The sequence below is a fragment of the Salmo trutta genome, chromosome 17 (genome assembly GCF_901001165.1).
Source record: "Salmo trutta chromosome 17, fSalTru1.1, whole genome shotgun sequence".
In the NCBI taxonomy this organism is placed as follows: Eukaryota; Metazoa; Chordata; class Actinopteri; order Salmoniformes; family Salmonidae; genus Salmo; species Salmo trutta.
Window position 1 is genome coordinate 22,731,383 of NC_042973.1, and position 19,552 is coordinate 22,750,934.

Below are 19,552 nucleotides of genomic sequence, written 5' to 3' on the forward strand. Positions count from 1 at the left end.
AGTTTAAATGTAGTTGGCTAAGGTGTATGTAACCTGACTTCAACTGTAAATAAAGGTTAAATTAAAAATTCATAAGTAGACATAATTGCAAATGATTAAGTCCTTCCAATAGAAAAAAAAAAGATTTAGTTACAAATTGAACTTGAATTAAATGAGTTGACTCTTCATATGGGATGATTTCACTGAACAACAAAAGAAAGGGAATATTGAATGATCCATTGCATCTCCCAGAATCTGTAAAATGATAGTCTAGAAGCTAAAGCTTTGGTTGTCTTCCTCTCAGGCTTCCATGTCTTCTCCCTGGACCTCCTAAATGTCCACTTCTTGAACATCAGACTCTGAGGCCTCATCTTCACTGTCACTTTCCTACCTTGTTGAGGATGGCTTGTTGTCAGGCTCAAAAAGCCTCACGTTTTCCTGGATGGCCACCAATTTTTCAACCTTTGTATTGGTCAGTCTGTTGCGTGCTTTGGTGTGTGTGTTCCCAAACAAGGACATGTTGCACTTGGAGGCGGCTGATGTTGGTGGGATTTGGAGGATGATGAAGGCAACAGGGGAAAGAGCCACAGATCCACAAAGTCCCTTCCACCAGGTGGCTGATGAGATATGTTGGCACGACTGCCATATTGCATCTCAATCCCAAAGCCCTTACTTGGAAGTGTACTTCGCCAGACTGCCAAAAACCTTGCTGTCATCCAGGCCTTAGGTGGCAAGACACGGTAGTGATGACACCATAGGCCTTGTTGATCTCTGCACCAGACAGGATGCTCTTGCCAGCATACTTGGGGTCCAACATGTACGCTGCGGCGTGTATGGGCTTCAGGCAGAAGTCGTCATGTTTTTTTTAATGTATTTCAGAAATGCAGTTTCCTCTGCTTGAAGCAACAGTGAAGTGGGCAGGGCAGTACAGATTTCTTCTCTTACATCTGCAAGCAGAGTCTGAACATCAGACAGGATGGCATTGTCTCCCGCAATCCGTGCAATGGCTACTGCTATAGGTTTCAGGCCGCTTTCCACTCTCTCCCAAAATACATCATCCTGGAGGATCCTCTTGATGGGGCTGTCCATATTGGCAGACTGATATGGCCATTTCTTGGAGACTCCTTCCCATCCAGGAGACTGTCAAACATGATGACAACACCACCCCAATGAGTGTTGCTGGGCAGCTTCAATGTGGTGATCTTATTCTTCTCACTTTGCTTGGTGAAGTAGGTTTCTGCTATAACTTGATGACCCTTCACATACATAACCATTTCCTTGACTCTCTTGTAGAGTGTATCCATTGTTTTCAGTGCCATGATGTCCTTGAGGTGCAGATTCAATGCATGAGCAGCACAGCCAATGGGTGTGATGTGAGGGTAGGACTCCTCCACTTTAGACCAAGCAGCCTTCATGTTTGCAGCATTGTCTGTCACCAGTGCAAATATCTTCTGTGGTCCAAGGTCATTGATGACTGCCTTCAGCTCATCTGCAATGTAGAGACCGCTGTGTCTGTTGTCCCTTGTGTCTGTGCTCTTGTAGAATACTGGTTGAGGGGTGGCGATGATGTAGTTAATTATTCCTTGCCCACAAACATTCGACCACCCATTAGAGATGATTGCAATACAGTCTGCTTTCTCTATGATTTGCTTGGCCTTCACTTGAACTCTGTTGAACTCTGCATCCAGCAAATTAGTAGATGAAGCATGTATGGCTGGAGGGGTGTATGCTGGGCGAAGAACATTCAGAAATCTCTTCCAATACACATTGCCTGTGAGCATCAGAGGTGAACCAGTTGCATACGCAGCTTGAGCAAGACATTCATCAGCATTCCACCATTGAGTCAAAAAAATAGATTCCAGGAGGACCATGAGCTGTTGCTATCGATAAGGTGTCTGATTCATCATTTTCACCTCAAAAAGAAGTAGACTTTTGTCAGAGGTTGCTTGTTGTGAGCACCGAGGGAACTTTATACACTTGCCCAGATGATTCTGCATCTTTGTTGCATTCTTAACATATGATTTTGCACAGTATTGCAAATGTACACAGCTTTTCCTTCTACATTAGCAGCAGTGTTATGTCTCCACACATCAGATAGTGCCCTGGCATTTTACTGTAAAGATTAGGAAAAAAATGAGTAAAAAAAACTCATACAATTCCATGTACAGATAAATAGTTAAGCAGTTAGATTAAACAACTCCTTTGTAAGATAAATGTTTTAAAATTAAACATGTATGGAAACGGGTGAATTAACACTCCTCAGTTAGCAGGCTCTAGCAAGCTAAAACCCACATTGTAGCAAAAACTAACTAGCAGAAATTGTTAACAAATTAGAAATGATTTAAACACACTTTGCTGTAGGCTACTATTTACTAGTTAACAAAAGAAATGTATGTCATGTAAAATATATTCACCGCACCCAGTATTGTAATCAAAACTTACCAGAAAGCATGTAGTCCTTGGCTCAGACAGTGTAGTAGGCTCAATAGCATCTCATTAGATCTTGAGAATCAGCTGTACATGTGATGGAAGAATGCACTGTGCATGCAGAGGGTTGCAATTCCATTGAATTGGGGATAGTTTAACCAAAATATGCCACAAGACATAGAATTGACTTATGTGTATCCCACAAAAAGGTTCACTGTTATAAGCTAACTTTTTTTGAAGAATTTAAGCAAAATTCCCCAAATTCCCGGGCTTAACTTCCCATGGAAAATTTCTGAAAAAATTCAGGAAATTAACCGGAAAGTTTCCGACCCTTTGCAACCCTAGTCTTAACACACAAAGATAGTCATGAAGAGGGCACGACAACGCCTATTCCCCCTCAGGAGACTGAAAAGATTTGGCATGGGTCCTCAGATCCTCAAAAGGTTCTACAGCTGCACCATCGAGAGCATCATGACTGGTTGCATCATTGCCTGGTATGGCAACTGCTTGGCCTCCGACCGCAAGGCACTACAGAGGGTTGTGCATACGGCCCAGTACATCACTGGTGCCAAGCTTCCTGCCACCCAGGACCTCTATACCAGGCGGTGTAATAGGAAGGCCCTAAAAATTGTCAAAGTCTCCAGCCACCCTGGTCATAGACTGTTCTCTCTGCTACCGCATGGCAAGCGGTCCTGGAGCGCCAAGTCTAGGTCCAAGAGGCTTCTAAACAGGTTCTACCCCCCATAAGACTCCTGATCATCTAATCAAATGGCTACCCCCCTTTTTACACTGCTGCTACTCTCTGTTATTTTCTATGCATTAATCACTTTAATAACTCTACCTACATGTACATATTACTTCAATTACCTCGACTAAGCGGTGCCCCCGCACATTACCACTTCCTGGTACCCCCTGTATATAGCCTCGCTGATGTTATTTTACTGCTGCTCTTTAGTTTTTTGTTACTTTTTCTTAATCGTATTTTTAAGTATTTTTTTACATATTTTTTTAACTGCATTGTTGGTTAGGGCTTGTAAGTCAGCATTTCACTGTAAAGTCTTCACCGGTATTAGGCACATGTGACAAATAAAATTTGATACTCAAATTTTCCGTATACCCATCATGAGGTTGCTACAACCTAGCCTATGAATGAAAGTTGACAACGTAGGTGCACACAGGTCAAGATAAATATTTGACATGACAGACACCGACACCACTGCGGTCTAAGGCACTGCGTCTCAGTGCTAGAGGCTTCATTACAGACCCTGGTTCGATCCCGGGCTGTATCACAACCAGCCGTGATTGGGAGTCCCATAGGGCGGCGCACAATTGTCCCAGCATCGTCCGGGTTAAGGGAGGGTTTGGCCGGGGTAGGCCGTCATTGTAAAATAAGAATTTGTTCTTAACTGACTTGCCTAGTTAAATAAATACATTCAATACCGCCTTGCACACTCTTGCCTGCATCTAGCTGATATAGGGTGTAATCAAACGAGACAAATTCAGGTATTTTTATCCCTGTTTTGTTTGCTTCTGTTTAAGAAATGTTTTTCAACAGAATCGGTGGAATGACTACACCCCTGATCACGCATAAACACAGTTCACTTTCATAGCAGCCACGTTGTATTCCTTCTCGCCTCTATGCACTCTCCTCCTCTCACCTATTCCCTTCGTTTGTGGACTTCAATGAACAACACATCAGCTGTATGTGACCTTGCGAAAAAACCTTTCCAAGCCAAACCATGTCATAACTGATACACACAGCCTACGTCGTTGTCCCCATATTAGCTAAAGTAACGTTTTAGTCAATATAGCTAATAGAACTAATGCGTTAGTAAACCTGCTACAATCATGCAGTAACATTACAGTGTATAGTCATTAAGCCGTTACACCGGTGGCAATGGCAATACATTTGTTAAACCTAAAGCTTACCTATTACTTGGAAGAGTTCCAGTGTTGTGTTGGATAGTCAAAGCCAGCTAGCTAACATAGCATCCCTCTGTTTGAGCCAGGTGTTTGAGTAACTAAACTGGCCAGCTGCATTTTGCTAGCTAAGTAAGGGAAACTGAAAGTGAAAAAAAATGACTATCTCTAGCTTCTCCTTAATTTTTGAAAAAATTTATTTGTTGAAAACTGTTCAACTATTGTCTTAATCTCTTTGAGTCAACTACTCACCACATTTTATACACTGCACTCCTAGCTAGCTGTAGCTTATGCTTTCAGTGCTAGATTCATTCTCTGATCCTTTGATTGGTTGGACAACATGTCAGTTCATGCTGCAAGAGCTCTGATATGTTGGAGGACATCCTCCGGAAGTTGTCATAATTACTGTGTAAGTCTATGGAAGGTGGTAAGAATCAAGAGCCTCCTAGGTTTTGTATTGAAGCCAATATACCAAGAGGAGGGCGGAAGCTTGCTGTCCCCCAGCTACACCATGGTGCTACCCTACAGAGTGCTGCTGAGGCTACTGTAGACTTTCATTGCAGAACAATGTGTTTTAATCAATTATTTGGTGATGTGAATATATTTAGTACAGCTTTATCTAAAAAGGATAACTTTTTCAATGTTAGCAATACAATTTTAATTTTTATGAAATTCACAGAGAAGGATAGTCCTCCCCTTCCTCCTGGGGAGCCTCCACTCTTATGTTGTGGTCCACGGTGTATGTTGGAAAGGAGGTTACGCAGGGGAAATGGATAGCTAGCAATTTTTTTTGCATTGCAGTGTGTAATTCACTTCAGAGTTTGCTGTGTCATGTCAGTTATGTGTGTTCTCAGATTGTGCCTGTGTGTTTCTCAGGGCTGTGATGTCATGGCAGCAGCCAGTGTGACAAGACCCGGCAATGTCCAGACCACAGAGAAATCACAGTTGACCTTGAAAGGTATAAGCAGCTTTTAATTCCTCTCACCTCTCATTCCTCTCACCACCTGCTCTTTGTAACCTACTCTAATACTCATCCTCTTCCCTGTGTCTGTGTACATTTCTCTTAAACTCATGACAACCTGAACCACCCCAAGCTATTATTGTCCCACTTTCATTTTTCAGCCTCCATTGTTATTCCACTTTTCCATTTGTTCTCCCTGCACTTTATTACTCCCTTTCCTCTCTCTTTTCCTCAGTTAATATGGCATGCACTACTATGCTGTCACCCATCACTCACTCCCCCACTCGTATAAGATCAAATGAAAGAAGTTAATTCACCTTGACAGTTTTAAATAATTGGAACATTTCAGGTCTGTCCTCCCTGTTGAAAAGATTCAGCAGTATCCTAACAGTTATTCGGCCCACGTTTTCCTGAGCGGATATGTAATTCAGTTCAATGTTAATTTTGACATGGATAGGCACAGTAGCCAGAAAGGTTTGACATTTCGCTGGCCAAGTGAGCATCACAGTAATATGGAACAGTCAACAACACGTTTATGAACAGAAGTACACTGTGCCTAAACGACCACCCTGTTTGCCTGTGACAGCTAGAGGGCGGCATTTGCCTTTTAGTGTTTGCTTGTCGTACAGTTACAAATCCAGAGTAGCTGAATAAGTATTTGTATTACAAACTGTAGGTTAGGGATTGGCCGGAGTAGTGTTTTTTTTTGTATTTTGCTATATGTTCAACAATTGTTTATTTTTTTCTTCTTCACCAAGTGGTCTCAGCAAAGCCTCAGTCACCCAAGCTGCCCACCCGCTCCAGACTCAGCTCTTTTGTGGAGGTGACTGCAGATGGCCTGACTAGTGAAACCAAGAAAACGGGCAAACGTACTGGACACCTTGAGCTACAGTGGAACGAGGACCTCACCCTGTGAGCCCCCCTAATCTCAACCTCACTTACTCTGTTGTTGATGCTTGTATGTTGTTTAGAGTGTGTGTGTGTGTGTGTGTAATGTAGGCCTATTTGACTGTGTATTTGATTTTTACTTGTGTAGGAATGTGACGCCTCAGAGCCGGTTAGATCTTAAGTTGTGGAGCTGCCACACTTTGAGGAAGGAGTTACTGGGGACTGCCACCATTGACCTGCTTGACACTCTGCGTACACATGATGGCAAGAGTAAGACAATAAAAGTTCATTTTTATCTAGGTCATTGTCCATGGATAGTTAGCAGGACTCCCAGTCATGCTACCATAGTATTCTATCTACTTTAAAATATTTGTGGTTACCCTCTACCGAACTGCAAGATCAAGTTTACAATTGTGGAAGTCTTATTTTTTTTATTTTTTTTTACAAACATGTCAGAAAAAGAGAAAGAACTTTGGTTTTCTATACATAGTTGATAGATCACTGCTCTTCAATAACCTATCTTATCATCTATCTTACTTTTCCCAAATCCTTCATTTTCTTTCTCTTTCGTTTTCCATCCCTCCATCCCACACTTCCCCCTCTCCCTCCAGTGGAGAATCTGCAGCTCAGTCTGGTCTTGCAGACTGAGAACAAAGGCTCACTTGTAGCTGGAGGCGAGCTGAACGTCTGTCTGGATGGCCTGGTTGTTGATCTGGGATCTTTGCCCAATGGCAGCACAGCAACAGACAGTGAGTCCCGCCTTGCAACACATGCGCACACACACACACACACACACACACACACACACACACATTAACACTTACAAAAGAGTACACACTTTTTTTAATGCAAACAAAATCTTCCCACACATTTTCTTTCTCGCATTCTCTCTCTTGCTCTCTGGTATATATTCACACACTTTACAGTTAGTGACTTATGCTTTTCAGACTCCACCCAAGCAAGAAGTGCCGGGCTCATTTGGAGAACGGCAAAGAGTGTACTTTGATGTTGCGGTGGAGTTTTTTATGTAATATGATTAGAATAGTGATATTTTGAGCCATCATGTTACTAGTGTGCAAGTTTGCACACAGTCTTTCACATGTTGAGAAGAAGACCAAGGAGTTTTATGTGGCTATTTGACAATTTCCACATTTTCATGTAGGCATAGTTGATACTATTGATAAACATCCACTATAACTTGTGAACACAGAAACATAATTAGCTGGTAACTCTTTAGTCTCACCGTGACGCCGGCGCGCTTTGGACTTGTAACCCCTTTAAAACATTGTGTTTGAGCTACAGACTTCTGGGTTGTACTATTGAATTCGTCTAGACCAACAATTAGTCTGTGATTAATGGGGGCTGAGCTAGAGCGCTGTTTGTGAGACAAGGCGGATCCTGAAGGGGCCGGCTGGATCTTTTTACAAAAACCTCTGTAGAGTCCGAATGGTTTGAGCTGCAAACTATTAAGAGATCTCAAAGCTGAGATCTCTCACGAACACGCACATGTAACATGTTTTGCTCTAAAGCTACACAAGAGCCATTAAAAGGTTCTTCTACATAGAAGATCATAGGAAATCCCAGGACGTAGTGTCTGTAATACTGTAATAAGCTCACATTGTTTCTGTCACAAACACCACACAGTTGTCACTGACTAGTTGAGTATTCATTTCCCACTGAGCGAACCATTTCTGTACTTTCAGCATTCATATAAATTCATTTTTATCACGTTTTTGCTTTGTCTGACCTTATTTTTCTTATTGTGACTGTTTATGTGAAATCATTTTGTTTATACTTGTTGTCCTGAAAAGTAAATGGCCAAACACTTCATCGTGAGGATAAATGTAAGGGCTGGACATGCAGATAAATGAAAGTCTGATTTTGAAGCAGATTTTTGCTGTGGTTTTGGGACAGATAGGGTTAACGACAGTGACAGGTCTTTTGTGATGTCAATAATGAGTGGTGAAAAAGCCCATCCAAACAGTGCAGCAGCGTCTTCTGTTTACAAACAGCAGACAAATATAATTTTGTGAGACAAAGATTGGACTTGCCTCTTGAGTTTGTTAAATGTGGTGTTTTTAATGAATAACAACACATTAAACTGACTTATAGAGGTGGCTTGAATTTCTCAGTTCATGCATCTCTCATCTGTGTATGAAATAACACACAAGCCTTTTCATTCCGAATCACAGAGCCAGAGTGTTTCCTAGTGAATGAACACAGCACAAGTCAGGGTTGGGTTTCTGAGCATATGGTTCATAAATGTGTATCTTTGTGTGTTTTAAACAGTACCAGTCAAAACTTTGGACATACCTACTCATTGAAGGTTTTTTCTTTGTTTTTACTATTTTCTACATTGTAGAATAATAGTGAAGACACCAAAACGATAAAATAACCCACATGGAATCATGTAGTAACCAAATAAGTGTTAAACAAATCAAAATGCATTTTATATTTGAGATTCTTCCAAGTAGCCACCGTTTGCCTTGATGACAGCTTTGCACACTCTTGGCATTCTCTCAACCAGCTTCATGAGGAAGTCACCTGGAATGAATTTCAATTAACAGGTGTGACTTGTTAATTTGTAGAATTTCTTTCATTCTTAATGCGTTTGAGCCAATCAGTTGTGTTGTGACAAGGTAGGGGTGGTATACAGAAGATGGCCCTATTTGGTATAAGACCAAGTCCATATTATGGCAAGAAAAGCTCAAATAAGCAAAGAGAAACAATAGTCCATCATTACTTTAAGAAGTTAAGGTCAGTCAATACAGAACATTTCAAGAACTTTTAAAGTTTCTTCAAGTGCAGATGCAAAAACCATCAAGCGCTATGATGAAACTGGTTCTCATGAGGACCGTCACAGGAAAGGAAAGGAAGACCAACCTCTGCTGCAGAGGAAAAGTTCATTATAGTTACCGGCCTCAGAAATTGCAGCCCAAATATGTGCTTCATAGAGGTCAAGTAACAGACACATGTCAACATCAACTGTTCAGAGGAGACTGCGTGAATCAGGCCTTCATGGTCGAATTGCTGCAAAGAAACCACTACTAAAGGACACCAATAAGAAGAAGAGACTTGCTTGAGTCAAGAAACACAAGCAATGGACATTAGACTGGTGGAAATCTGTCCTTTGGTCTGATGAGTCAGAATTTGAGATTTTTGGTTCCAACCGTCGTGTCTTTGTGAGACGCAGAGTAGGTGAACGGATGATCTCTGCATGTGTGGTTCCCACCATGAAGCATGGAGGAGGAGGTGTGATGGTGTGGGGGTGCTTTGCTGGTGACACTGTCAGTGTCACTGTCATTTAGAATTCAAGGCATATTAACCAGCATGGCTACCACAGCATTCTGCAGCGATACGCCATCCCATCTGGTTTGCACTTAGTCCCACTATCATTTGTTTTTCAACAGGACGATGACGCGACACATTTTTTACATTTTAGTCATTTAGCAGACGCTCTTATCCAGAGCGACTTACAGTAGTGAATGCATACATTTTATTTCATAAATTTTTTTTTCTTCCTACTGACCTCCAGACTGTGTAAGGGCTATTTAACCAAGAAGGAGAGTTATCGAGTGCTGCATCAGGTGACCTGGCCTCCACAATCACCCGACCTCAACCCAATTGAGATGGTTTTGGATGAGTTGGACCGCAGAGTGAAGGAAAAGCAGCCAACAAGTGCTCAGCATATGTGGGAGGTCCTTCAAGACTGTTCGAAAAGCATTTCAGGTGAAGCTGGTTGAGAGTGCCTCGAGTGTGAAAAGCTGTCATCAAGTCAAAGGGTGGCTACTTTGAAGAATCTCAAATATAAAATATATTTGGATTTGTTGAACACTTTTTTTGGTTACTAAATGATTCCATATGTGTTATTTCATATTTTTCATGTCTTCACTATTATTCTTCAATGTAGAAAATAGTAAAAATAAAGAAAAACCCTTGAATGAATAGGTGTCCAAACTTTTGAATGGTACTGTATATTGTGTGTGTTTATGCCTGTGCATGAAGGTTAATATTGTTCTTAAATCGATGAATAGGCTTTACAACCCCTGTTCCATTCAGATTTGTTACATTGGTGTTCCCCAAGCGCTCTTTCACACCTGCACGCTGTCATCACGCATAGCCATGCACACGCTTGGGAGTGCTTATGTGGAATTTGTTTCTCAAAATTGCGTAATTGACTCTGGTTTCTGTGAGTTGTGCAGGACAATCGGCTCCTGTGATCCGGGGGGTTTCCTCTCTGCCTGGCTGGGTAGGGGCTCACTGTGGGACAGGGGGAAGGGAGGGGAGAAGTGTATTAAGGGAATGAATATGTGCTTTCTGAGGTCTTAGTGTGTGTGTTGCAGTGGGAGTGTTAGTGAATAGAGGTCTGGAGTGTGTGTGCTCTGAGGGCAGGTTTTAAGGGGCTACGTGTATGAAGGTCTGGAGTGTGCTTTCTGGCGGGGGGGGTGTATAAAGGTTCAAGTGTACGCCGTGTTGCAGGGGGAAGGTGTGTTAAGGCCCTCTGTGTTCTCTCTGAAGGCAGCTCTGTTAGTTTAGTGTTTTCCCTCATTTCCCCTGGCAGTTTTTCTGACACGCTGACACACAGTGCTACCATAAACAGACCTTTGTGCTGCAGCCAGTGAAAAACACATCCAGACCAGACAGAACTCACCTTTACGTATATATAGGCCTAAACGGACAAACACATGCACTCTTATGCATGTGCATTGCACACACTCTTATACATGCAGGCACATCATATAAAATCAACAGACATATAAACTCAGCAAAAAAGAAATGTCCTCTCACTGTCAACTGCGTTTATTTTTAGCAAACTTAATGTGAAAATATTTGTATGAGCATAACAAGATTCAACAACTGAGACAAACTGAACAAGTTCCACAGACATGTGACTAACAGAAATTGAATAATGTGTCCCTGAACAAAGGGGGGGGTCAAAATCAAAAGTAACAGTCAGTGTCTGGTGTGGCCACCAGCTGCATTAAGTACTGCAGTGCATCTCCTCCTCATGGACTGCACCAGATTTGCCAGTTCTTGCTGTGAGATGTTGCCCCACTCTTCCACCAAGGCACCTGCAAGTTCCCGGACATTTCTGGGGGGAATGGCCTTAGCCCTCACCCTCCGATCCAACAGATCCCAGACGTGCTCAATGGGATTGAGATCCGGGCTCTTTGCTGGCCATGGCAGAACACTGACAATTCCTGTCTTGCAGGAAATCACGCACAGAACGAGCAGTATGGCTGGTGGCATTGTCATGCTGGAGGGTCATGTCAGGATGAGCCCTGATGGAGGTATTGTGCGTTCATGGTGTAACTCAAGCAGTTGTTGTTGCCATCCTGTTCCTGTCCCGCAGGTGTGATGTTCGGATGTACCGATCCTGTGCAGGTGTTGTTACACGTGGTCTGCTACTGTGAGGATGATCAGCTGTCCGTCCTGTCTCCCTGTAGCGCTGTCTTAGGCGTCTCACAGTACGGACATTGCAGTGTATTGCCCTGGCCACATCTGCAGTCCTCATGCCTCTTCGCAGCGTGCCTAAGGCACTTTCACGCACATGAGCAGGGACCCTAGGCATCTTTCTTTTGGTGTTTTTCAGAGTCAATAGAAAGGCCACTTTAGTGTCGTAAGTTTTCATAACTGTGACCTTACTTCAAATCAAATGTATTTATAAAGCCCTTCTTACATCAGCTGATATCTCAAAGTGCTGTACAGAAACCCAGCCTAAAACCCCAAACAGCAAGCAATGCAGGTGTAGAAGCACGGTGGCTAGGAAAAACTCGCTAGGAACAAACCTAGAGAGGAACCAGGCTATGAGGGGTGCCCAGACCTCTTCTGGCTGTGCCGGGTGGAGATTATAACAGAACATGGCCAAGATGTTCAAATGTTCATAGATGACCAGCAGGGTAAAATAATAATAATCGCAGTGGTTGTAACAGGTCAGCACCTCAGCAGTAAATGTCAGTTGGCTTTTCATAGCCGATCATTCAGAGTATCTCTAATTGCCTACCGCATGTAAACTGTTAGTGTCTTAACGACCGTTCCACAGGTGCATGTTCATTAATTCTTTATGGTTCATTGAACAAGCATGGGAAACAGTGTTTAAACCCTTTACAATGAAGATCTGTGAAGTTATTTGGATTTTTACGAAATATCTTTGAAAGACGGTCCTGAAAAAGGGACGTTTCTTTTTTTGCGTAGTTTTTATATGTATGTATGTATGTATGTATGTATGTATGTATGTATGTATGTATGTATGTATATACACACACACACACACACACACAGTATGTTCAGAATAATTGTAAAATTGTTGTTAAACCATATGTAAATATTGCCAATAACAAAAGGCAAATAAAATAAACTTTCTTGGAGGGATAAGTTGGAGAGGAGGCTAGCTGCTGATGTAGGATTGGCTCTTCAGTTAGATGGATTTTAGGGGAACATGTGGAATCCAAGCCGCTTTGGCTCAACTTGTTGAAACATTGACTTTTGGAGGATTTCAAGTAGCAGTGTTCACCAGCAGATGGTTGCCCCCTTTAACCACTTTCCGACTTACTGTTCCTCCATCTCCGGAAAGTTTAGCTAAGGCAACACAAACAAACAGATCTGTCTCATGTCTCTCAGGGGGTATATGGGGGCAACCGCTAGACTTAGCCATGTCATTGGATGATGCATTCAGGGCAGTATGAGACAGTGGTTTCTCCTCAACTAGACCGTTTATGTTACGTGTCCAATGGAGTCTCACAAGAGGCCCTTTCATATGCGTGAAACAGGCTCACAGGCTTGTTTTTCTCCTGTTTACATGAGGCAGGATCTGAGTTATCTATTAACACATTAAAGCTGCGATATGTAACTTTTTGGCCGACCCGACCAAATTCACATAGAAATGTTAGTTATAGATCTGTCATTCGCATCGATAGCAAGTCTAAGAAGCGGTAGATCTGTTCTATGTGTGCGGTTTCTATGCTTCCCGTCCTTCAGTTTAGTTTTTTGCGTCTTACTTTCTTTTTTTGTACACCAGCTGAAAATACTATATTAGGGGTTATGGAAAATATATTTCACAGCGTTTTAGATGGTACAGTGATTCTCTACACACTATACTTTCTTGTTTTGTCACATATACTGATTTCTTGGGGGTTAGTTACTGCAGCTCGTGGCCCACTCCTATTGTGTGTCCCTGTTTTATAATGAAAAGCATGTTATTGGGCTGTGGTTTCAGTCAGGGGAGGGAATGAACATACACTCATTCAGTCACAGACTACATTCTATAGCAGTGAAAATTGGTCTCTTGAAACAGTAACCGTCAAGTGTTCTGTGATTTTTGTTATTCTCTATAGAGATTGGATGGTATATATTATTTTCTTACTAATGGTTATAATGAAGTTTGGTGTATTGATGGTGGGTCCTTTGTCTGTCCTGTTTGTACAGAGATGCTGCAGTCGGACAGATCAAACCTACGCAGGACCCAGAGTGAGGAAACCCCCAATACAGCCTGCAGCCCCCGCGGCAGGTGAGAATGAACAAACATACATACAAATACTTATTTTTACTGACCTGAGCTATTTATACTCGATTCATACCCCTACAGAATACAGGTTGTATGAACAAACTATTTCACACAAATAGATTCACTCATTTCACAGTTTGGATGTATAGAGATTTACTGTATGTTTCTCTAGGCCCTCGTACACATACGTCTGGGCACATACACGGCCTCTCCGAAGTCTTACTTAAAACACAAATATACTCCTTTGAGGGAAATGGTCAATGCAGTGATCCAACACAGAGATGCTTTAATCAGACCAATGATAATGGTCCCGTGTGGCTCAGTTGGTAGAGCATGGTGTTTGCAACGCCAGGGTTGTGGGTTCAATTCCCACGGGGGACCAGTACGGAGAAAAAAAAATCTATGAAATGTATGCATTCACTACTGTAAGTTGCTCTGGATAAGAGCGTCTGCTAAATGACTAAAATGTAAATGTAAAAATTATAAGTTAAAGATAATGAGCATGCCAAGCGTGAGACACTGCTATACTTCAACACACAGATATATGGTATTGTATGGTATTTCCCTGAAAACATTAGAGGGCATTGCTGTGGACCTTTTTGTTTGGAACACCATTCAACGGCTCCATCCATCAGTCCCTAAAGAGAGGAGTAGAAAGGGAGATGTAGAGAGAGGCAGAAAGAGAGAAGTGCGGAGTCCTATGCTAAGTTTTTTTTGGTGCTTCTGTATTCTCCCATGACGAGAAGCATGTACCCCCCCCCCTTCCCAATGGGGAAAAAGCCAAAAGGTTTATATGTTCTCCTGTCCTTTTCCAAATTACTGTTCTTCTGTCCCGCTTTTAGTATAGGTAGTTGGTGGGGGGAAAAACTCACTGTGAATAGACAACTTTTCAGAACCTTACTCAAGTTTCCATTGATAATGATCCAACGTTGTACTCAGCATTCTGATGTCTGGGGGGTAAAAACCAACATGTTTTCATTGTATAAAAGCACTTGTAGGAAATAACCTATATTTAGCTTTAGGAAAATATGAGTATATTTTCAGAAGGAAAGTACTCACACGGACTCTTCATTGTTCGTGTGTATGCATGCCCTGCCGCCTCTGTGTGATGTGTTGAGCTGCTTTTTCAACATTTTCATGTCAAAGTATCAAACATTTTCTTTATTCTACTCCAAAGTATCAGCCGCAAACATATTCTATATTAACATTTACGTCAGTAGCTTAGCTTTACATCACAAATCTACATTCTGTCCATTGTAGGAGTTGAAGAGAGGTTAAGGGGAATTTTATGTGGTGTGATTGATTAAAAAAATATATATATATATATATATTTCACCTTTATTTAACCAGGTAGGCAAGTTGGGAACAAGTTCGCATTTACAATTGCGACCTGGCCAAGATAAAGCAAGCAGTTTGACACATACAACAACACAGAGTTACACATGGAGTAAAACAAACATACAGTAAATAATATAGTATTGATCCTGACCCCTCCCCTGTGTCTGTGTACGTGTTCTGGTCAGGACTCACAGACACTCTGCAGAGGATTCGCAAGGGGGTTCCCTGGGGGTCGCTCTGGCTAATGGAGAGCTGAGTGAGGAGCAGAGTCCTGGGGCTTCTGGTCGCAACTACTCGGCCAAGAACTCCCACAGCGGCCCTGGGAGTGCAGGTACTATAACCTTGGAGATATGAAACGATTTTTCTGTCACTCTCCATTCACATGACACTAGAATTGATACATTTTTCCCAGTGTGGATCAATCAACTCCTTTACCTGCCCTACCCCACAGGTAAAGTTGAGCTGACTGCCAACGGGCTGGAGAATGGCCGTAGCAGCCTGGCTCGTCATACACCCCCACCATCCTCCCCGCCGGCCCGGTCCCCAGCCCCCAGCAGCAGCAGCCCCTCTCCTGGACTAGACGGCACAATCCTCCCTCCTCCTACAGAGGCACCCCCTGCTGGAGCTAACCCAGACCCCGTCAACCCAACCACTGCTACAGAGCCTGTTCCAGAGTTACTACCCACTGGGTAAGAGTTTGTGCTTGTGCGTGTCTGACTGGCATTACGGTCAATCTCCTCACATGTAACTAGACTGACCTAATATGCCTATCTCTCTCTCTCTGCTTCTCTCTGCTTCTCAGCTGGGAGCAACGAGTTCTGCCCCATGGCAGGGTGTACTATGTGGACCACAACACAAAGACTACCACCTGGGAAAGACCACTTCCACCTGGGTCAGTCAGCCTACACACTTTGACCTCTGCTCCTCCTCTTCCTCTCTTTTCTCACACTTCCTACCATCAGAGGAGAGTGCTGACAGTTAGCCAGCCCGGTGCATGATGGGAATATATAATTCAATTCAAGGGCTTTATTGGCATGGGAACATCTTAACATTGCCAATTGCCAATATCTCTCTCTGTGAAGGGGAGATCTTGCCCACTCGTGAACATTCCCTGCATGTTTCTCCTTAGCTCAGACTGCTGCCTATATAAACATACAGAGCTGGAGGATCCTAGCAGGGTGGTGTTGGGGTGTGAAGTGGGCCCACAGTCAGGGAGTGGCAGACTCATTCACTGCACAGTAACGTTCCTGGGGGTCTGACTCTGGACAGTCAAATGAACTGAGACTAGTCTTATTTTCTCTGGCTGGAAGAAGCTGACTCCATTAAATATGATAAATTACTGAATTATTGGTTAGCGCCACTCCCCACCCCAACTTAGACTATCCTGTCCATTTAGAGGAGTCCTTTTCTGACAGTAGTAGTGTGTCAGGTCTGTTAGTGTGTGTTTTATGTGTTTAGCCATTTGGTCTCTCATCTCTTTAACAGGCTGTGAATCACCAGCACTGATTGTTAGAGTCTCTGTTGATTTCCAGTGGTGTTTCTCATTGTGTGCTGCGGATCCCAGCTTTCTTTTGTGGTGGTACCAGAGCCTTTTATTGCCATTTTATTTCAGTGAATATTTATTGATTTTCATTTGCGCTGTGAGAGTAGCCTGTTTGAGGTAAAGCTCACTCCTGCCCCATCTCACTTTTTCCACAGGAGGGAACGGTCTGGAGAACAAAAGTCCTTTCTTAGAAAGAACACATGTATGCAGCGCTATTCTGGACCCATATGAGGCTCAATTAGCATCTCGCCTCTCGGAGGCTGGTTCTGACTACAGCAGCCGGGTTTGGTGCTTAGTACTGGTACCTGGTCTGAGTTAGCATGGCTCTGCCTCCCACCCAACCACCAACCGTAGTGCAGCTCAGATGAAAGGCGTGGTGTGGGCTGAGCTCTTTTTCTAGCAGCGTATGTTCCAGACAGTATGGGAGCCACAGTACTGCTCTGTAGGATATGGGAGCCACAGTACTGCTCTGTAGGATATGGGAGCCACAGTACTGCTCTGTAGGATATGGGAGCCACAGTACTGCTCTGTAGGATATGGGAGCCACAGTACTGCTCTGTAGGATATAGGAGCCACAGTACTGCTCTGTAGGATATAGGAGCCACTGTATTGCTCTGTAGGATATAGGAGCCACTGTATTGCTCTGTAGGATATAGGAGCCACTGTACTGCTCTGTAGGATATAGGAGCCACTGTACTGCTCTGTAGGATATAGGAGCCACTGTACTGCTCTGTAGGATATAGGAGCCACTGTACTGCTCTGTAGGATATAGGAGCCACTGTACTGCTCTGTAGGATATAGGAGCCACTGTACTGCTCTGTAGGATATAGGAGCCACTGTTCTGCTCTGTAGGATATAGGAGCCACTGTACTGCTCTGTAGGATATAGGAGCCACTGTTCTGCTCTGTAGGATATAGGAGCCACTGTATTGCTCTGTAGGATATAGGAGCCACTGTTCTGCTCTGTAGGATATAGGAGCCACTGTACTGCTCTGTAGGATATAGGAGCCACTGTACTGCTCTGTAGGATATAGGAGCCACTGTACTGCTCTGTAGGATATAGGAGCCACTGTACTGCTCTGTAGGATATAGGAGCCACTGTACTGCTCTGTAGGATATAGGAGCCACTGTACTGCTCTGTAGGATATAGGAGCCACTGTACTGCTCTGTAGGATATAGGAGCCACTGTACTGCTCTGTAGGATATAGGAGCCACTGTTCTGCTCTGTAGGATATAGGAGCCACTGTACTGCTCTGTAGGATATAGGAGCCACTGTTCTGTGGGGTCTCTCAGGGGAACAGCAACACAGGGAACAGGGAGGGATGTTACGTTGCATCTCTCAAAGCCCCTTTTTGAGGAATTTCTAAGCTGTGTGTGTGTGTGTGTGTGTGTTAGCATACGGAAGTATTTGCTGTTTTGTCTTCCAAATGCTGTTCTGGTTTACATTTGACATTTTTAGTCATTTAGCAAACGCTCTTATCCAGAGCAACTTACAGTAGTGACTGCATACATTTCTATTATTATTCTTATTTTTTTTTCTCCGTTCTGGTCCCCCGTGGGAATCGAACCCACAACCCTGGCGGTGCGAACACCATGCTCTACCAACTGAGCCACACATAGTCAGAGATATGAGAATAGCAGCAGCAGCAGCCTGCACACATAATAAAACACTACTGTACTGAACTGGGAATGTGCTCATGTGTTGGTTTACGTGTGTGTCTGTGGGATAATGCATATCTTAATCTTGTGTTTGCATATCCTAGCTTGTCTATGTCCATAATTATATATGTCTGTCTGTGTACGTCCGTTTGTACATTTGAATGAGCCTCACTCCTCTCTCTCTGTCCCTGTACAGTTGGGAGAAGCGTGTGGACCAGCGAGGCAGGTTCTACTATGTGGACCACAACACCAGAACCACCACGTGGCAGCGGCCCACAGAAGAATCAGTCCGGAACTATGAGCAGTGGCAGTCCCAGCGCAACCAGCTCCAAGGGGCCATGCACCAGTTCAGCCAGAGGTTCCTCTACCAGGTAACTCAACATAGAACTACTGTACTGTCTGTACTACTTATTTAGCCCCTTTAGGTGTGGCCCTCTAAAAGCTTCCCCTCAGCATAGAATTCTGGGTAAAACGCAAGGGTACAGAAGGGCATTCGTTGAGGTAAAAATAATAAAGCATTCTGAATCTGAAATGGGCGTTCCATGGTACAGCAAATTACTGAAATGAGCTGCAACTCTCATCGGTTTCTATTAAAACCTCCCTGCTCCCACCCACCCAGTCTGCTCGACAAGCTAATTCTGAGCCTCTTTTCAAAATAACATCCACCTTATTGATTATGAGTGACCATGAGTCCCTGAGAACTAGCTGGCAGGTCTGCTGCTGCTCATAGGCGGGTTCTGTTTTGGAATGCCCGCTTTGCTGTTAGCTTGCTTATTTTTAGGCCGGTCTGTGCAAAAATGAGTTGGGGGGGGGGGTCAGCTGGCTGCTTGGGACTCTGACCGCACTCTTCCCCCCCCCCCCCCCCCCATGGCCAGATAAGAGCAAGTTTAGTCCCCATTTTAGGGCACCTGGCCATTTCTATACTTTTAGCTTTGCTCGTTATTTGAGAGAGATCATTCACTTGCATTCTGTTACTTTGTATCAAATGTTACCAGGTTCGAGAATGTTACGTATATGTGCTGGTGCGTTTGTGAGCTGAGCCGATTATAATGTCATGGTCGATTTAAAGTAGACTGGCCCCTGACCCTACTCATTGTCACGTGCTAAGGCAGAAATATCACACTTGACTCCCAACATTACAGCTGTGTGAACACACATGCTTGCTCGCTCATCACTTACACACACACACATATGAACGACTATGTGACACAGCACACAATACACACCAAGGCATAGATTAAGTATATAACACAAATACAGGCTGGGCTTTTGTGTGAGTGGGCCTGTGCACATTTGGCCAGTAATTGCAGCTCGTTAGGAACTCCTGAAAGAGC

At 43.4% G+C, this 19,552-nt stretch overlaps 1 protein-coding gene across 3 annotated transcripts in view; it reads left to right on the forward strand.

Annotated features, from left to right (window-relative positions):
• Window positions 1-19,552, forward strand: part of LOC115151876 (NEDD4-like E3 ubiquitin-protein ligase WWP2) — a 43,847-nt gene that overhangs the window by 5,198 nt on the left and 19,097 nt on the right. For 2 of the 3 annotated variants that reach the window (XM_029696191.1, XM_029696193.1), the window contains exons 2-10: window positions 5,203-5,284; window positions 6,046-6,199; window positions 6,324-6,445; window positions 6,787-6,924; window positions 13,592-13,682; window positions 15,203-15,348; window positions 15,469-15,706; window positions 15,820-15,909; window positions 18,415-18,589. In XM_029696191.1, the coding sequence (XP_029552051.1) occupies window positions 5,215-5,284; window positions 6,046-6,199; window positions 6,324-6,445; window positions 6,787-6,924; window positions 13,592-13,682; window positions 15,203-15,348; window positions 15,469-15,706; window positions 15,820-15,909; window positions 18,415-18,589 (1,224 nt within the window). In that variant the 5' untranslated portion in view covers window positions 5,203-5,214. The remainder of the gene's footprint in view (window positions 1-5,202; window positions 5,285-6,045; window positions 6,200-6,323; window positions 6,446-6,786; window positions 6,925-13,591; window positions 13,683-15,202; window positions 15,349-15,468; window positions 15,707-15,819; window positions 15,910-18,414; window positions 18,590-19,552) is intronic. The other variant, XM_029696192.1, reaches the window with a different exon arrangement.